Raw genomic sequence first — 15248 nt, 5'->3', positions numbered from 1 at the left:
GCTGCTAAGGTTTCTTCAAGCTTGATCAGGCCACTGTTCTATCTTTTTTTTTGGGGGGTACGCAGGCCTCTCACTGTTGTGGCCTCTCCCGTTGCGGAGCACAGGCTCCGGACGCGCAGGCTCAGCGGCCATGGCTCGCGGGCCCAGCCGCTCTGCGGCATGTGGGATCTTCCCAGACCGGGGCACGAACCTGTGTCCCCTGCATTGGCAGGCGGACTCTCAACCACTGCGCCACCAGGGAAGCCCCACTGTTCTATCTTTTTAACGTTAATCCTCACTCCTTCCTGTGTTAACCCTGGGCTAAGTCTTGTGATTTCCTGCCTTATGCTTTTGTTAGACCTCTTCTTTCTAGTCTGGAATTCCTGCTCCTCTCTTCTTTTGCTTTGCACCTTCACATAAGTCCTGACCTCTCCAGGAAGTGTTTTGAAATGATGTTACCTGGCTTTAACTCTTGACATCAGTCTGTATCACCTACTTTGTGTTAATATAACTATTCTAGTTGTTTTAAAAAAATCTTTTGTTACTATGTGAATCTTTGTTTATTTAAGTTTTAACATGCTTATTTCTTCCGGACAATTCGATTGAGGAGTTGAGGGATATTGGCCTTGCCTTCTCCATGGTGTTGTCATGAGGCTCAAACAAGATGACGTGCTTTTTAGTGTCAAGATGTTATATTTTTTAGTGTCCTTTGGAATGTTTTGCATGTGTCAGCTAACATATGTTGATTAATTTATTTGCTTTGTCATAAATAGTTTTTACCAATACATACACACTCCCGTAATACCCCTCCTCAAAAAAAAAAAAAAAACCAAATAAAAGCCTTGATAATTGAAAAGTGGAATAGTAAATACAAGGGGTGTTAGGACTCTCCTGACAAGTTGCCATACATTCTGTTCTTTTCCCTGTTTTTAAACTCAGAAAATCTGCTTGGTAGTGCTAGTAATTTTTACCTTATAAAATTTTAGGTCACCAAAAGCTGCAAATATGCTACATTCCCGCAATACACACTCTTCTTCTTTAAGAAAATGGGTTTCATTTGATCTTCTTATTTAGCCAGGTATAAACTACAAGAAAAAGTTTAGCAGGGAAAGGAGCAAAATGGTGAGGCCACTTCCAGTGTCCCCCACCATTCTGACGTGGTTACTTCAGTCTTAACAATCTCATGGCACTATGACATGACCAAAGATCACTTCTCTCAATTAATACTGGTGTGTGAACTAGGCTCTCATTTAAGAAAAATAGCAATTTATCTTTTACTACTGTTAGTTTTGGTGGAAGTCTGGAATATGGTTTCAGTAAAGAAAAAAATGAACTTACAGATAATACACAAAACAGAAGCCTCTGCTACAAAAATTTTGTGATATAAAACTTTTATTGACTAATAAGTCATATAAAGCACATAAATCTTAAGTGTACAGCTCAGTGAGTGTTTAATTTATGAATAAGATCAAGATCATATGAATAAATCATCCAGATCAAGATGTGAACATTTCTTTCACCCCCAAAGACTACTTTGTGTCCACTCAGTCAATACCCCTCCATTATTCTGACCTCGTTCACCATGAATTAGTTTTGCCTCATGCCAACCTTCAGATAAATGTAATCATACCGTAAATATTCTTTCTTTCTTTCTTTCTTTCTTTTTTTGGTCTGGTTTCTTTTACTCAACCTTAGATTTGTAAGAGTAATTCATATTGTTGCATTCATGCATGACACAGGCATGTAGTTTGGTCTTTTTCACTGCTGTGTAATATTCCATTGTATATACAACAATTGTTTATCCATTTTATTATGAATGGATATTTGAGTTATTTTCAATTTTGACTTTTAAGAATAGAGCTGCTATGGACATCCTCAAACACGTATTTGGTGGAAAAAAAGCCCTCATTTCTGTTTGGTATATACCCAGGAGTAGAATTGTTAGGTCATAGCATATGTGTTCATTCAGTTTTAATAGACACTGCCACTTTTCCTAAGAAAAGCTCTACCAATTTACACTTCTACCAGCAATGAACAAGGGTTTCATACAACTCTTTTTAAGTGGACTTCAAAATCTGTAATAAATGTTGCCAGTAGGGAATACGCCATCCATCCTCTTATTGCTATTAAAATCCTAATTAGGGATTATAGCAGGCATCTAAAATATCCTCTTAGAGCATCTCTTTTAGATATCAGCATGAGACTTCACTTTCTAATATAGGGGTTCTCATCCCCAGCTGCATATTAAAATCATTGGGGAGCTTATAAAAAGAATACTTTGTCTTGGTTCTCATCAAGTTAAATAAAAATTTCTAAGGGTGAGACCTGAGCATTGGTCATTTTAAAGAGCCTGGTAAGTCTAATGGGCAGCCATGGTTGAAAACCAAAGGACCAGTATTCTGGTCAGTCTTTAAGCTATGTTCCTTCATTTGTTTTAAGAAGCTGTCTGTATGTTCTTAGTTTGGATATACCGTGTGTGTGTGTATGTATATGTTTATGTATGTATACATGCACACACATATAAGATTTATATTCCAAAGGGAACTGATGGAAATCAGAGGACTCTGTTCACATAATCTCATCTTCAAGTGGCTACTGGGCTGATGACTATCCACTAAGTTCAATATGCTGAATAAGTATCTTGAGTTTTTTCCCAAAGGAAAATTTCAGGCCACGATTCAACACTCACTCCCTAGTATGAGATGGCAGTCACTGTAACCACCATGTTGATTAGACCTACCCAGACTCAATGACAAGGGGAACCAAGAAATCACCTAGATAATCCAAGGCTTATTCAAACTACTGAGAAAGGAGGCTGACTTTCCTTGTATCCTTTTTTTGGCTAGCTAAGTGCCTCATTAATATCCCCTAGAATTTTAATTTCTGTTTCTCACCTGCCTTTGGAAAATACTGTAAGGCATTTTCTGTTTCTACTTCTCCCATCGACTCCGGTTCTTACATATAAATCTGAATAGCAGGTGTTGATGTGGAACAATGGCCTTTGAAGGGCAAACATTTCCTTTTAATCCAAACGTTCCAGACTGGCTGTCTCTGTTTCTTGCAGAATTGCTGAGCCCTTCACTGTACTTGTTACTAGACAGACTGACCTTAGTGTCCCTCCTGCTGGGCCCCACTGAATCAGTGAAGTGAATATTTCAAGCCAAGTTTGCATGTCACTTGTCACATGGATGACACAGGTGACATTGGTCCCTGATCTCTCCTTTGCATTATCCGCAAGGTCTCTATATTACTCTGGTTCACTTTGCTGGTGGAGATCTGCCTGCTAAAGTTATAGGAGAGCAACAAGTACAGTGATACAAATTGATTTTATTTATGATAAAATTAAGACATGACAGCAGTGGGCATATACCTGGAGAAAACCATAATTCAGAAAGATACATGCACCTCAGTGTTCATTGCAGCATTGCTTACAATAGCCAGGACATGGAAGCAACCTAAATGTCCATCAACAGAGGAATGGAGAAAGAAGATGTGGTACACATATACAGTGGAATATTACTCAGCCATAAAAGGAACAAAATAATGCTTTGCAGCAACATGGATGGACCTAGAGATTGTTGTACTGAGTGAAGTAAGTCAGACACAGAAAGACAAATATCATATGATATCGCTTATATGTGGAATCTTAAAAAAAAAAAGAGTACAAATGAACTTATTTACAAAACAGAAGTAGAGTCATGGATAAAGAAAACAAACTTATGGTTACCAGGGGATAAGGGGCAGGAGGGATAAATCGGGAGATTGGGACTGACGTATACACACTACTATATATAAAACAGATAACTAATAAGAATCTGCTGTATAGTGCAGGGAACTCTACTCAATACTCTGTAATGGCCTATATGGGAGAAGAGTCTAAAAAAAAGGAGTGAATATATGTATATGAATAACTGATTTACTTTGCTGTATACCTGAAACTAATACATCATTGTAAATCAACTATACTCTAATAAAAATTAAAAAAAAAGAAGTAACAGCAAATGAAATGAAATACGGTTATCTAAACTGCATGTTTCATAGTCTTAGCTATCCAGCTGAGGTGTTTCTTTGAGAGAAGAGTATAGACGCCAGGTCCTCGAGGGTCTCCACATTTCCCTGGAAGGCCAAAGGCAGTGATGCCTCTGAAAATGCCTTCACATATCAAAGGGCTTCCAGAATCTCCCTGGGGGAAAACAAGAGGAATGATGAAGACCAGCACCAAATATGACCACTAGCAGAATGGAAGAAATTCCATTTAATGTGGAGCCTTTAAGGTGAAGTTAAGACCAACCCTGACTTACTTGACAATTAGTGCTTAAAAAACCCAAATGTTTGGGAATATTCAATAATATGTTCAAATTGGTTTTCTCGATTTGTTTATGAAGCAGTGAAAATTGAAATGAAACTTGTATTATTGTTTGTGTAATCCACTAACGTTGAGACAAATTCTCTGCTTTAGAAACTCTCCTGTTTGTCATTTTCTCAAAATGTTTAATAATCGCTCAAGGGATAAAATAGTCAAATGCAGATTGGCCACTGAGGCAAAGAATAAAAGCCATGTTTTCTAGTTCCTCCAGCAGATAATTGTCTTCCCAAAGGAACAAAACCGAAGCAACCTTTTCCTTCCCCTTCTCAAATAGACAGAAATTGCTACCTCGAGTCTCCTTTTTTTTTTAATGCGAAAGAAACATTTAATGAAATAAGTTATACAACAGTATCTCTAAAGAGCGTATTGAGTGTGAAAGACTCAAAATAAAATTCAACTCATCAATACAGTAATCACTGAAGAGAAAATTACATTTTAAAACTTGCGTTATTAATCTGCCAGTCTATCACCCTACATAGTATCAATGAACATTAAAATTAGACCTTGGAGGCCAATTCCTTCAAACTCCCACAAACACCATTCTTTTCTAGCAAACATCGTTCATTTAGTCAATACTTATGGAGCATCTACCATGTGCCATGTAGTCTTCTAGACACTAGGACTAAATCAGTGAACAAAATAGACAAAAAGAAAAAAAAGTAGACAAAAAGTACTGCTCTCGTGGAATTTACGTTACTCTTTGATTTTCCTCCCAAGTCTCCGTAGAGCATCTGATGCTAGATGGATGCTCCCGGAAGTCAGTGATAACACTTTGGTACTGCCTGGTTCCACTAGGAGGGAGGCTTCAGTTAGCTGTAAATCATGCTTTATTCTTGTGTGTGAGCCACCCAATATGCGACCTTGTATTCTCTCAAGGAACTTTAGAATCAGCATATTTAAATGTATTTAAGGTCTAGAGACCAGCTTGGCCGTTTCCGGCTTTAGGGAGGATGGGTGGTGCCAGATGAAGGGCTGTTGAGGCTTGTACACAGAGTTCTGCAAATGCAAGGCTCTGAGGGCTCAGCTCCATCCCAGTGAAGTGAGAAGTGACAAACCAGTGCTCAGAGCTTAAACCTTTGTCAAGGGTTCTTCTACTCCTATCTTTAAGCAGAGCCCAGTCCCAGCCCTTCTCAGGGCATATGGTAGGCAGGCTTGTGTGTACTTTGGAATGGATCATGCTTGGAAGTTGTTTCCAGGGGCTGTGCTCAGCTCTAGGAAGCTATGGGGTTTACCCCGGAGATCTTGAGTCTGTCTTGGGAATGCAGGCATTTCAGACTTACCTGGTTAAATGGCAGAGGAATTTTTGGGGGGTGATCAGATGGGGAAAACGTACTGAAGGCCCTAGAGGAACCCTGACTTCAGCTCTCCTCAGTGTTATATATTTTTCAGTTTAGATCTATATATGTTAATATGAAAAATGAGAAAAAATAGCTTCTTAGTGGTTTTCGATATAAAATCAAGAAGATGTAGTAGTTCAACCCAGGCACTAGCGTGGTTTATGATGAACAACTCACCTGAGCTGAGAACATTAATTAATTTGACTGGAGCTTTATCAAACTTCTTTTTTTTTTTTCTTTTTCTTTTCTTTTTTTTTTTTTTTTTGCGGTACGCGGGCCTCTCACTGTTGTGAGAGGCCTCTCCCTTGCAGAGCACAGGCTCCGGACGCGCAGGCTCAGCGGCCATGGCTCACGGGCCCAGCCGCTCCGAGGCACGTGGGATCTTCCTGGACCGGGGCACAAACCCGTGTCCCCTGCATCGGCAGGCGGACTCTCAACCACTGCGCCACCAGGGAAGCCCTATCAAACCTCTTTTTAAAAGCACTAGGACGCTGTAGAAGCCAGTGTCATGACAAGGCAAAGAGTGACTTCACGTTCTCTACATCTGCATGAGTTAACCCAACAGCTAGAGTTTGGGATCTTATTTTACTTACACTGCAGGAATCTCTTCCACCTTTGAGGCTTCCGGCACAAATCATATTCAGTCCAATCACAGGGTTATAATTATAGTGGCTTTGATCGTTGCAGATTTTTCTGTCTATGACGGTGACATTGACCTCTCTCAAAATATCAGACCGAGGTGAATTATTGTGAAACCTACCCCACCCTGCAACTCGACACATAGTTCCAGGTTTCACATCATCCCCCAATTTAGGGAGAGTAAGGATAGCCACGTTTTTATTAATTGTTGCTTTTTTGTTCAGCTGTTGGAAGACAAGCAAAAAGTTAACAGAATGAGATAATTAAGAATTTCATCCAATAAAAATGAATTAAAAAAAATAAAAATTGCACATTTTTATTTAAATTCTAGCTGAACCCTCAGGGACCCCCACCCCCCACCCCCTTACGCAGCTACAGTCTGTAGTTATCGGGGCACTGAGAAAGGTTTCCATGTAGGTGGCCAGACTGTAGGAGCTTCTATACTTTCAATCAAAAGTATAATCAAAGGTTCGTACCTGTAGAAGTTTAAGATCACCCTCATGCGTGTCCTGGTCATAGCATGGATAGGGAAACACTTTCTTAACAAACATGATCTGTTTTTCAGGCTCTTTCTTGGTTATTGAGTGAGCCCCAAGAACGATCTGGGATCTTCTGTTCCTGAAAACAGACACAACACCGTTAATTTGGTTTACTCTTTAAATCAGAAGCTGAGCATATTATGTGCTGATCAGTTTCATTGTCCCATTTGTAAATACGCTTGCTGTGAAAATACTTGTTTGTGGCTCAGAAAAAAATGTGTACTTTAAAGAATAAAAAGTGAATTGTTTATGAATTTATCATTACCATTATCATCATGATCACCTGCAGCTTATTTATAACAAGCTAAACTAGTTTCACTGAAAAACAAATGATAAGAGAATTCCATGGCAGCTAAGCCAAGTCTTGGGATCTTTGCTGGGGTTTTACTGCCATCCCCTCAACCTTCCTTTAGTTGTCATAGAGAATCAGGTTGCAGATGACTGGAAAACAGAGATCTCAGTAGTCTAGAGACAAAAGCAAAAGACACTCGATAGTTGTAGACTAATGCACTGAAGAAATCTTTGTAAGAGAACAGCAGACTTAAATGGGAAAACTTTCAGAGATAGATCGCTTAGTGGAAGACCCTATTTGCATGGCATTGAGTGTGTGTTTGAGGGGATGGTGGTCTGCAGGAGGGTCCCAGCATTCTTTCCTCTTATTACTCCATGCTAAAGGTTCATTTTGGTTAATAAAATCAAGATCCTCTCTGATGCATTAATGATGAAGGCCATTATCACTCACATCTTAGTGTATAAACTACACCAACCATATATTCACATCGCTGTTTTTCCATTACACAGCTGATATTAGTCTCACTTAAGACATTAGAACAGTGCTTTCAGTAGACTATACTTTGATGATGAAATGTTCTATAAATCTGCACTGTCCAATACGGAGCCCCGTGTAGGCTACTGAGGACTCGAAATGTGGCCAGTGAGACCGAGGACCTAAATTTGTAATTTGATTTAACTTTAATTAATGTAAATGTATATAGCCATAGGTAATTATATAGCCAACATGATAGTGGCTATCATAATAGACAGCCCAGGTTTAGAAGCTTGATTTAGGGAGCGGAGAAAAGACCAGCCCTGGAAGAGGTTTGAAGGCAGTGGTTGACGGTGGTTAAGAGATGGCGTGAGAAGTTCATAAGAAAAACAGGAAGGCATTCAAAAGAAGCTTTCTCTGATTGACAGTGGTGCTCAGGCCCCTGAGGGGACACTGAAATTTTCACCCTTCCGCACCATCATGAAGTCAAGATCAGAAGCATCTAGGGAAGCTCTAGGGGAGATCTTCCGGAAGAGCTCTGGTTGCTGCTTCCTCATTGGTCGGATTCTTTGGGGCCGAGCCTGGGCTCAACTCCCTTTTGGGGTAAAGCAATTTGTCAAAGATGTAAGCGATGTAAAGATCCTGTGGCTTTAGTGGTATTTACTGTCTTCATTAATATTCCCCCAAGTTAGAATATCTCCACAAATGTTTTTTAAACCCAAGCACTTACACGTTACAGTGAGCTGCAGTCAATACCCAGTCTCTTGCAATCAAAGCCCCGGCACAGATACTTTTGTCTTGAAGTAGCACCATGTAGGGTCTTGAATGAGGAGTCACTTCATTTCCTCCAATAATTTTTACACAGAGATCTGTTAAAAAGAAAAAGACAAGTCATATCAGTGACCCCTCCAAAGAGTTCTACCTAAAGCCATGTTTCTAAGACTAGACATGCATTTCCCACTTAGAGAGAAGGGGAGATGAGGGCATCCTCCCCATCTTCATGTGGATTTCAGATATCTGAATGTAAATCCCATTCCTGTTGGACTTTCTGAGAAGGTCCTGCTCTTTCATCCACAGAAACCATGCCTTTGGTCGTTCCAGGGATTATCAGGCTGGAAATCTGTCACAACCGCTGACCTCAGGCCTCAGGGCTTGCAAAGGCAGACAACTGTGCATGGGTTTATACCAGTAACACAAGGAGCCGCTGGTGATGATGACAACCTTGAGTGCTCTCCCACACCTCTCCCTTTCTGGCTAAGTATTAATTTGGGGAAGCAGAGTGGCTTTTAGAAGCTTGAAAACCACCCTTTTTGCCCTAAGCCCTTGCAAAACCCCATAGCTTACAAACTGATATTAGTACCTTTTAGCTGTGACCCTTCCCTTGAGTTCTTTGGTCATTGTGAGACTTTTGCTTATTGAAATTTGCACTCTTCTCATTCATAAATTGAGAGAATAATATCTTTTGCAACTGAAGCTCCCCTTCAATCTCCAGACTGAACCACATGGTTTAATTTAAGCCCTTTTCCAATGAAGAGAGGAGAGAAGATGCTATAGGGAGAGAATTCTGCCTTAGTAAAATTTCTTTGGTGATAGAACAAGAGTAGAGATTCACTATTAGCGAACAGTGAGACCAAAGCACGAGGCAAACCATACATGTTGGTTGAGAGGATCTTGTGCCCGTGTGATATACTCTCAGCATCACCTTCCTACACCAGACATTCTTGGGTTCTCCCCAAACGTTTCTCCTGACCATTGGCTGGGACTCAGGTTTGCTTCAATAGGGCACAGTGCCTGTTACTCCATTATTAAAGCTAACTCATTGCCAGATTTACAATGAGGGGTAAATGATGAGAGTGGGGGAAGGGGAAGTGGGTTTCCAGAAGGGAGTTGGGAAGGAGAAGTCCTAGACTCTAGAAGTAAAAAGGTAAGGAACTTAGAGAAACCAAGAGAACTTCACCTACATCTCAATTTTCCTGGGGTGTATCACAAATAGATGGATTTCAAAGATGCATCTTTGGACCGTCTGGGCTGCAGAAATCATAAACTCAGTATAATAGTTCATTTTGCAGAGTCCTGTGTTTGGTGAGCACAAATACCACCTCAGAAAAAGTCCCCATATCCCACAACCTAGGATTCGGGAATAGGATTTAGAGCAGGTGAGAAGCTTTTAAAACTAGCAATTCTTGGTTCCCACCCAGAATCACAATAAATTAAAATCACTGGGACTGGGATATCAGCATTGTTTCAAACCCTCCAGAGGATTCTAATGTGTAGAAGGATTGAGACCTCCCATCCAGAGCATCAAGTCTTGCTTTGCTGTGTCTGTTCCTTTTAGGGACCCACATTGCTCTCTCTGCCCACAGGAAACAAAGAGTAAGTTGCTTTTGTTGTTTCCTTTGAAGAAAAGATAAGATTGGATTTTTAAAATCTGCTCTGTTTTCACTGTTGTGGAGGATTTGACATGCCTGAACATAGTCGTGCTATGCCCTACTTATAGTACTCTGCCCACCCTTTTGTTTCTAATGCCCTGTAACCTTATTATTTCTAAAACTTTTAGGTACAAGATAAACTAAAGAACTTCCTTGGGAATTTTTGATAAGATAGGTTGTTGCATCAGCATCTGCCCACCACTTCCATCTCCAAAAGCTGCCACGATGTGGGGAAAACCCATGGCTGCTCCACATTTGTCCAGCACAGTTCAGCCTAGCCCCAGAGTGCTTTTCACTGCCTAGAAAGTTTTTAAGGAACATCTAGAGCTACCCCGGGGCTATTACCCTTCTAGTGATAATCCCATGACTTTTGCAGCATTTCAAACTGATGCATGTGCAACTCACACAAAACCAGGCAAGTTGGTTACTACTTAGTACATCAAAGAATAAGCTTAATACAAAATACTATAGCACTTCCAAAGAGTCAATGCGGGGATGCTCCCAATGTCCTAATGTATTCCCAAGGACACACTAACCTAGAGAAATAATGATAAATATTCGAATCATTCCTGATTCTTGGGGTGTGTCTAGGTCAGGTTTAAAAAATATATATTTATTTATTTATTATTGAAGTATAGTCGGTTTTGTCATTAAAGCTATCTATGCATTTTCTGCAGCAAGAAAGGCTGAGGCATCACTATTCCTTCCCTGAAAGGTCCTATTTGTTCTCCTAACTTAAGAACTTTTTGTTTGTTTGTTTACTTGTTTTTACAGTGTCCTTTTTGACAGTTTTCAAGCCCCAAGTTGGCAGCACTGGTGGTTCTATTATCTTTTGTAAAGGAATTGTAAAGAAGAAAGAAGGTTGTTTTTCTTTCTAAAATAAAGATATATGTAGAATCCAAGAAAGAATGTTAAGGGTTGCGAGAAAAAAATCTCCTCTTAGTACACTTAGCTAATACCGCCAAAGAGTCTGCTCCATTTTGCTTAATTGCTATAATGGAAATGACAAGAATCAGTCTTACCTTCAGGAATTAGAAGGAGGAAAATGACCATTGAGAGAGTGGCTGCCAGGAAGGTAGAGGAGTTCCTCATTGTGGCTGGTGTCCCCACGTCAATCAATGTGAAAATCTGTTTTCAGTTCTTGATTGGCTCTTATTTATATATCGAGAGTACAAAGGATGTGGTTTCCTTTCTTTTCTTTCTTTCCAATTTCAAAGTTGAGTATCAGGAAAAAGAAAAAACAAGCCACAAGTGAGAACAGTGAGTAATCACTCATCTGCGGGCATGCTTTCCTTGGCTAGGATTGCCGAGGGGAGAGGGTTGTAATTCTACAGAGTGGGTGGGGACAACGGGCCCTCGTTGCCATCAGAACATAGTATACAAGAAGAGACTCCAAATGTTTCAGCTGAGATTTCGTGGATTCTGGTTTTCATCAGCAGCAACATTATCTTTTCTATCCACAAATGAAAGCTCTTTAAAGACTTAAATCAGAGATTTAAAATTGGTAACCTAAAAGTTGGTCACCAACCAAGTGTCTTTCTAGTCATCTCCTTGGATTTTGTAAGGATTAATCAGCTAAGGGCACGTGGAAATATAGGATGGAGGCTTATTTATTCATAAGCTCCTGCTTGGATTTTCCTTCCCCACTTTGTGGAGGGTAACATATTGTGTCCCTGTCTGGAGTTCGGCAGGTGGGGACAGAGGCTGGTGCAGTAGGGAGGGTTAGCTCTCTCCAGTCCCCTGATTGGGCTTCCCCTGATCATTTGATTTTACAGCTTTAGACATATGGAAGTATCTCTGAGTTGCTCCTTCCTTCCTCCCTTCCTGTCTCTCCCTCCTATCCTTCCTTTCTTCCTTCCTTCCTTCTTTCTGGATTTAGCTAAGAAAGGAAAATGGGTGTCAGACATGGCTACTTTGTTTCAGTAAGGAAAATATCTCACTCTAAGAAGGATCATCCTCAGTCCCTGAACAAACAGTATTCAGTGTGCTTTCTATTAGAAATGTCTTTAGCTCTTTTTCTGAGCTGAGGATGTGGTCTTTATTATATGACATGTATATGGTCATAGGTTTGATCAGGGTGTTTGGTGTTAACCAGCCATCCCCAGAATTAACACCCTGATGACTTCAGACTCAGAAGTTGCTTTTTCAGAAATCACATGACCTTGGAAGGAAGCCCTACTGAGATACCTGTGTTTCCTTTTCCCAGATATTACTAGGGTATCAAAGATGAATCATTTTCAGTAAAGCAGTGGGATACCCTGCTTCTGTTTTTGGTGAATAATTTTAGTGCAGACTTTAAAAAAAATCAAATTTTAATTGACTACAGCTACTGAAAATTTCCTAAAGGAAACATTGATAATTCTGTTTCTTTTTATGTGACTATGGTTACCTTTCCTAGACTCATGTTGACTTGTAACAGCTTTCTGAGATATAATTTACATACCATCAAGTTCACTCATTTGAAGTGTATAATTCAATGGCTTTTAGTGTATTTCTAGAGTTGTGTAACCATCACCATAATCTGATTCTAGTACGTTTTTATCATTCCCCAAAGAAGCCTCATAGTTATTAGCAGTCACTCAGCATTACCCTCCTTCCCCCACTCCCCTGCCCTAGACAACCTCTAATCCACTTTCTGTCTCCTTAGACTTGCCTATTTTGGACATTTCATATAAATGGAATCGTAGAATATGTGGTCTTTTGTGACTCATTTCTTTCACTTAGCATAATGCTTTTGAGGTTCATCCATATTATAGCATGTATGAGTGTTTTATTCCTTTTTATTGCCAAATAATATTCCATCATATGGAAATATCACATTTTATTTACCATTTCAGCAGGTGATATACATTGGGGTTGTTTCTACTTTTTACCTATTATGCATAATGCTGCTATGAACATTTATGTACGAATTTTTGGGTGGACATACGTTTTCACTTGGGGTGTGGGCATAAACCTAGGAGCAGGATTACTGGGTCATATTGTAGCTACGTTTAACATCTTGAGGAACTTCTAAACTATTTTCCAAAGTGGCTGCATCATTTTACATTCCCATCAACAATGAAGGTTCCAGGTTTCTAAATTATTGCCAGTGCTTTCTATTAGTATTATTTTTTATAATTGCTATTCTAGTGGGTGTGAAGCAGTTTCTTATTGTGGTTTTGATTTGCACTTCTATAATGACTAATGACTAATGTTGAGTTTCTTTTTATGGGCTTCCTAGCTATTTGTATATCTTATTTGGAGAAATGGCTATTCAAAAATGTTGCTTGTTTTTTGACTGACTTATTAGTCTTTTTATTATTGAGTTGTAAGTGTTCTTTATATGTTCTGGATATGAGCCCCTTATAAAATAAATGATTTCCAAATATTTTCTCCCAGTCTGTGGGTTGTCTTTTATTTCTCTTGATGGTGTCTTTTGGAAGCACAAAAGTTTTAAATTTTGATGAAGTCCAACTTATCCATCTCTTTTATCACTTGTGCCTTTAGTTTCACATCTGAAAAATCACTGACTAATCCAAGATCACAGAGATTTACTCTTAGATTTTCTTCTAAGAGTGTTACAGTTTTAGTACTTACATTTAGGTCGCCTTTTTAATTAAATTTTTGTCTGGTTCAAATTAATTTTTGTGTGTGGTTTGAGGTAGGGGTCCAACTTCATTCTCTTGCATGTGGATATTCATTTGTCCCAGAATTATTTCTTAAAAAGACTATTCTTTCCCAAGGAATTGTCTTGATCCCTTTGTCAAAAATCAGTTTGCCATAAACGTTAGAGTTTATTTCTGGACTCTCAGTTTATAACATTATCTGTCTTTATGTCAGTACCGTATTGGCATATGTCCTTATGCCAGTGCCATACTATCTTAATTACTGAGGCTTTGTAGAAAGTTTTGAAATTGAAAGGTGTGTGTCCACTAACTTTCCCACTAACTTTGTTCATTCTAACAATCTTTTTCAAGATGTTTTGACTGTAAAGTATAAATTCTAAAAATTGTGTATTAAGGCTGTTTATTTATGTTCTTGGGAAACATTTTAATTTATTCCAGCTGTGAGTGAGCCATTGCACTATTGTAAGCCAGTAGTTCTCAAAGTGTGGTTGGTGAAACCTTTTCAGGGGTTCCTGAAACCTTTTCAGGGGTCTGCAAGATTAAAATTATTTTCATAATAATATTAAGGTGTTGGTTTTTCATCTGTGTTGACATCTTCACTGATGTCACAAAGGGAAGGATGGATAAAACTGCTGGTGCCTTAGCACAAATCAGCAGTAGCACCAAACTGTACTAGCAGTCACTGTATTCCTCATTGTCAGACACTCTCAGAAGAGAAAACCAGTTTCAACTAAGAATTTCTTTGACAGCTAATGGGAACATACTGTATAGCTTCGGGAAGGCTACCTAATGCACTGTGGTAACCTAAATGGGAGGGAACTCCAAAAGGGAAGGGATATCTGCATGTGTATGGCTGATTCATTTTGTTGTGCAGTGGAGGCTAACACAACATTGTAAAGCAACCATACTGCAATAAAAATTAAAAAAAAAAAAGAATGTCTTTGATGAGACAGTAGAAACAGGAAAATTAAAAAAAAATGTAACACATCTTTACCCTGTAGTAAATGTCTCTTTAATATTCTCTGTGATGTGGGAACTGTGCAAAATATGCATGAAACATGTTGGTTACACATGAAAGTACAATGGTTGCTTTGGGGAAAGGCACTGGTGCAATTGGTTGAGTTGTGAACTTATCTATCTCTTTCATGGAATACTATTTTTATTTGAAAGAATGCTAACAGACAAAATATGATTATTCAGACTTGGGTATTTGACAGACATTTTCTCAAACATGAATGAAGTGAGCCTGTTGCTTTAGAGAAAACAACTGACAATGTGTTGCTAATGATAAAATTAGAGCTGTCAAGTGAAAATTAGAATTTTGGGAACACTTGTGTCTGCTATCACAAGCTTGACATCTTCCAAACACTTAAGGACTTTCCCAATGAGATGGTAGTGACATTAACAAATGTATTTTAAAACATACTGTGCAATGAATGTGTCAACAGTTGGAAAATCTACATAACCCAATGAATTGATATTTTTCAAGAAAGCAATGCATGCTGTTACATGCACTTGTATTTGAATTTGCTGTCCTCTTTCCATGGTCATAGAGGAGTGGATCAGCTATTGGGGAAAAGGCCTG

At 39.1% G+C, this 15248-nt stretch overlaps 1 protein-coding gene across 1 annotated transcript; it reads right to left on the bottom strand.

The window, feature by feature from the left end:
- Positions 1–3294: 3294 nt before the first annotated feature.
- LOC137220683 (granzyme A-like) lies at positions 3295–11226 on the bottom strand. The gene is made up of 5 exons (XM_067730069.1): positions 11078–11226; positions 8357–8495; positions 6798–6939; positions 6276–6545; positions 3295–4162 (listed from the first exon to the last, which is right to left on the bottom strand). Exons 1-5 carry the CDS (start codon positions 11145–11147, stop codon positions 4001–4003), a joined length of 783 nt encoding a protein of 260 aa, XP_067586170.1. The 5' UTR covers positions 11148–11226; the 3' UTR covers positions 3295–4000.
- Positions 11227–15248: the final 4022 nt, after the last annotated feature.

This window comes from Pseudorca crassidens, chromosome 3 (genome assembly GCF_039906515.1).
Source record: "Pseudorca crassidens isolate mPseCra1 chromosome 3, mPseCra1.hap1, whole genome shotgun sequence".
Classification (NCBI taxonomy): Eukaryota; Metazoa; Chordata; class Mammalia; order Artiodactyla; family Delphinidae; genus Pseudorca; species Pseudorca crassidens.
Note: the sequence above shows the minus strand (reverse complement) of the source record. Positions and strands in the feature narration are given on the sequence as shown.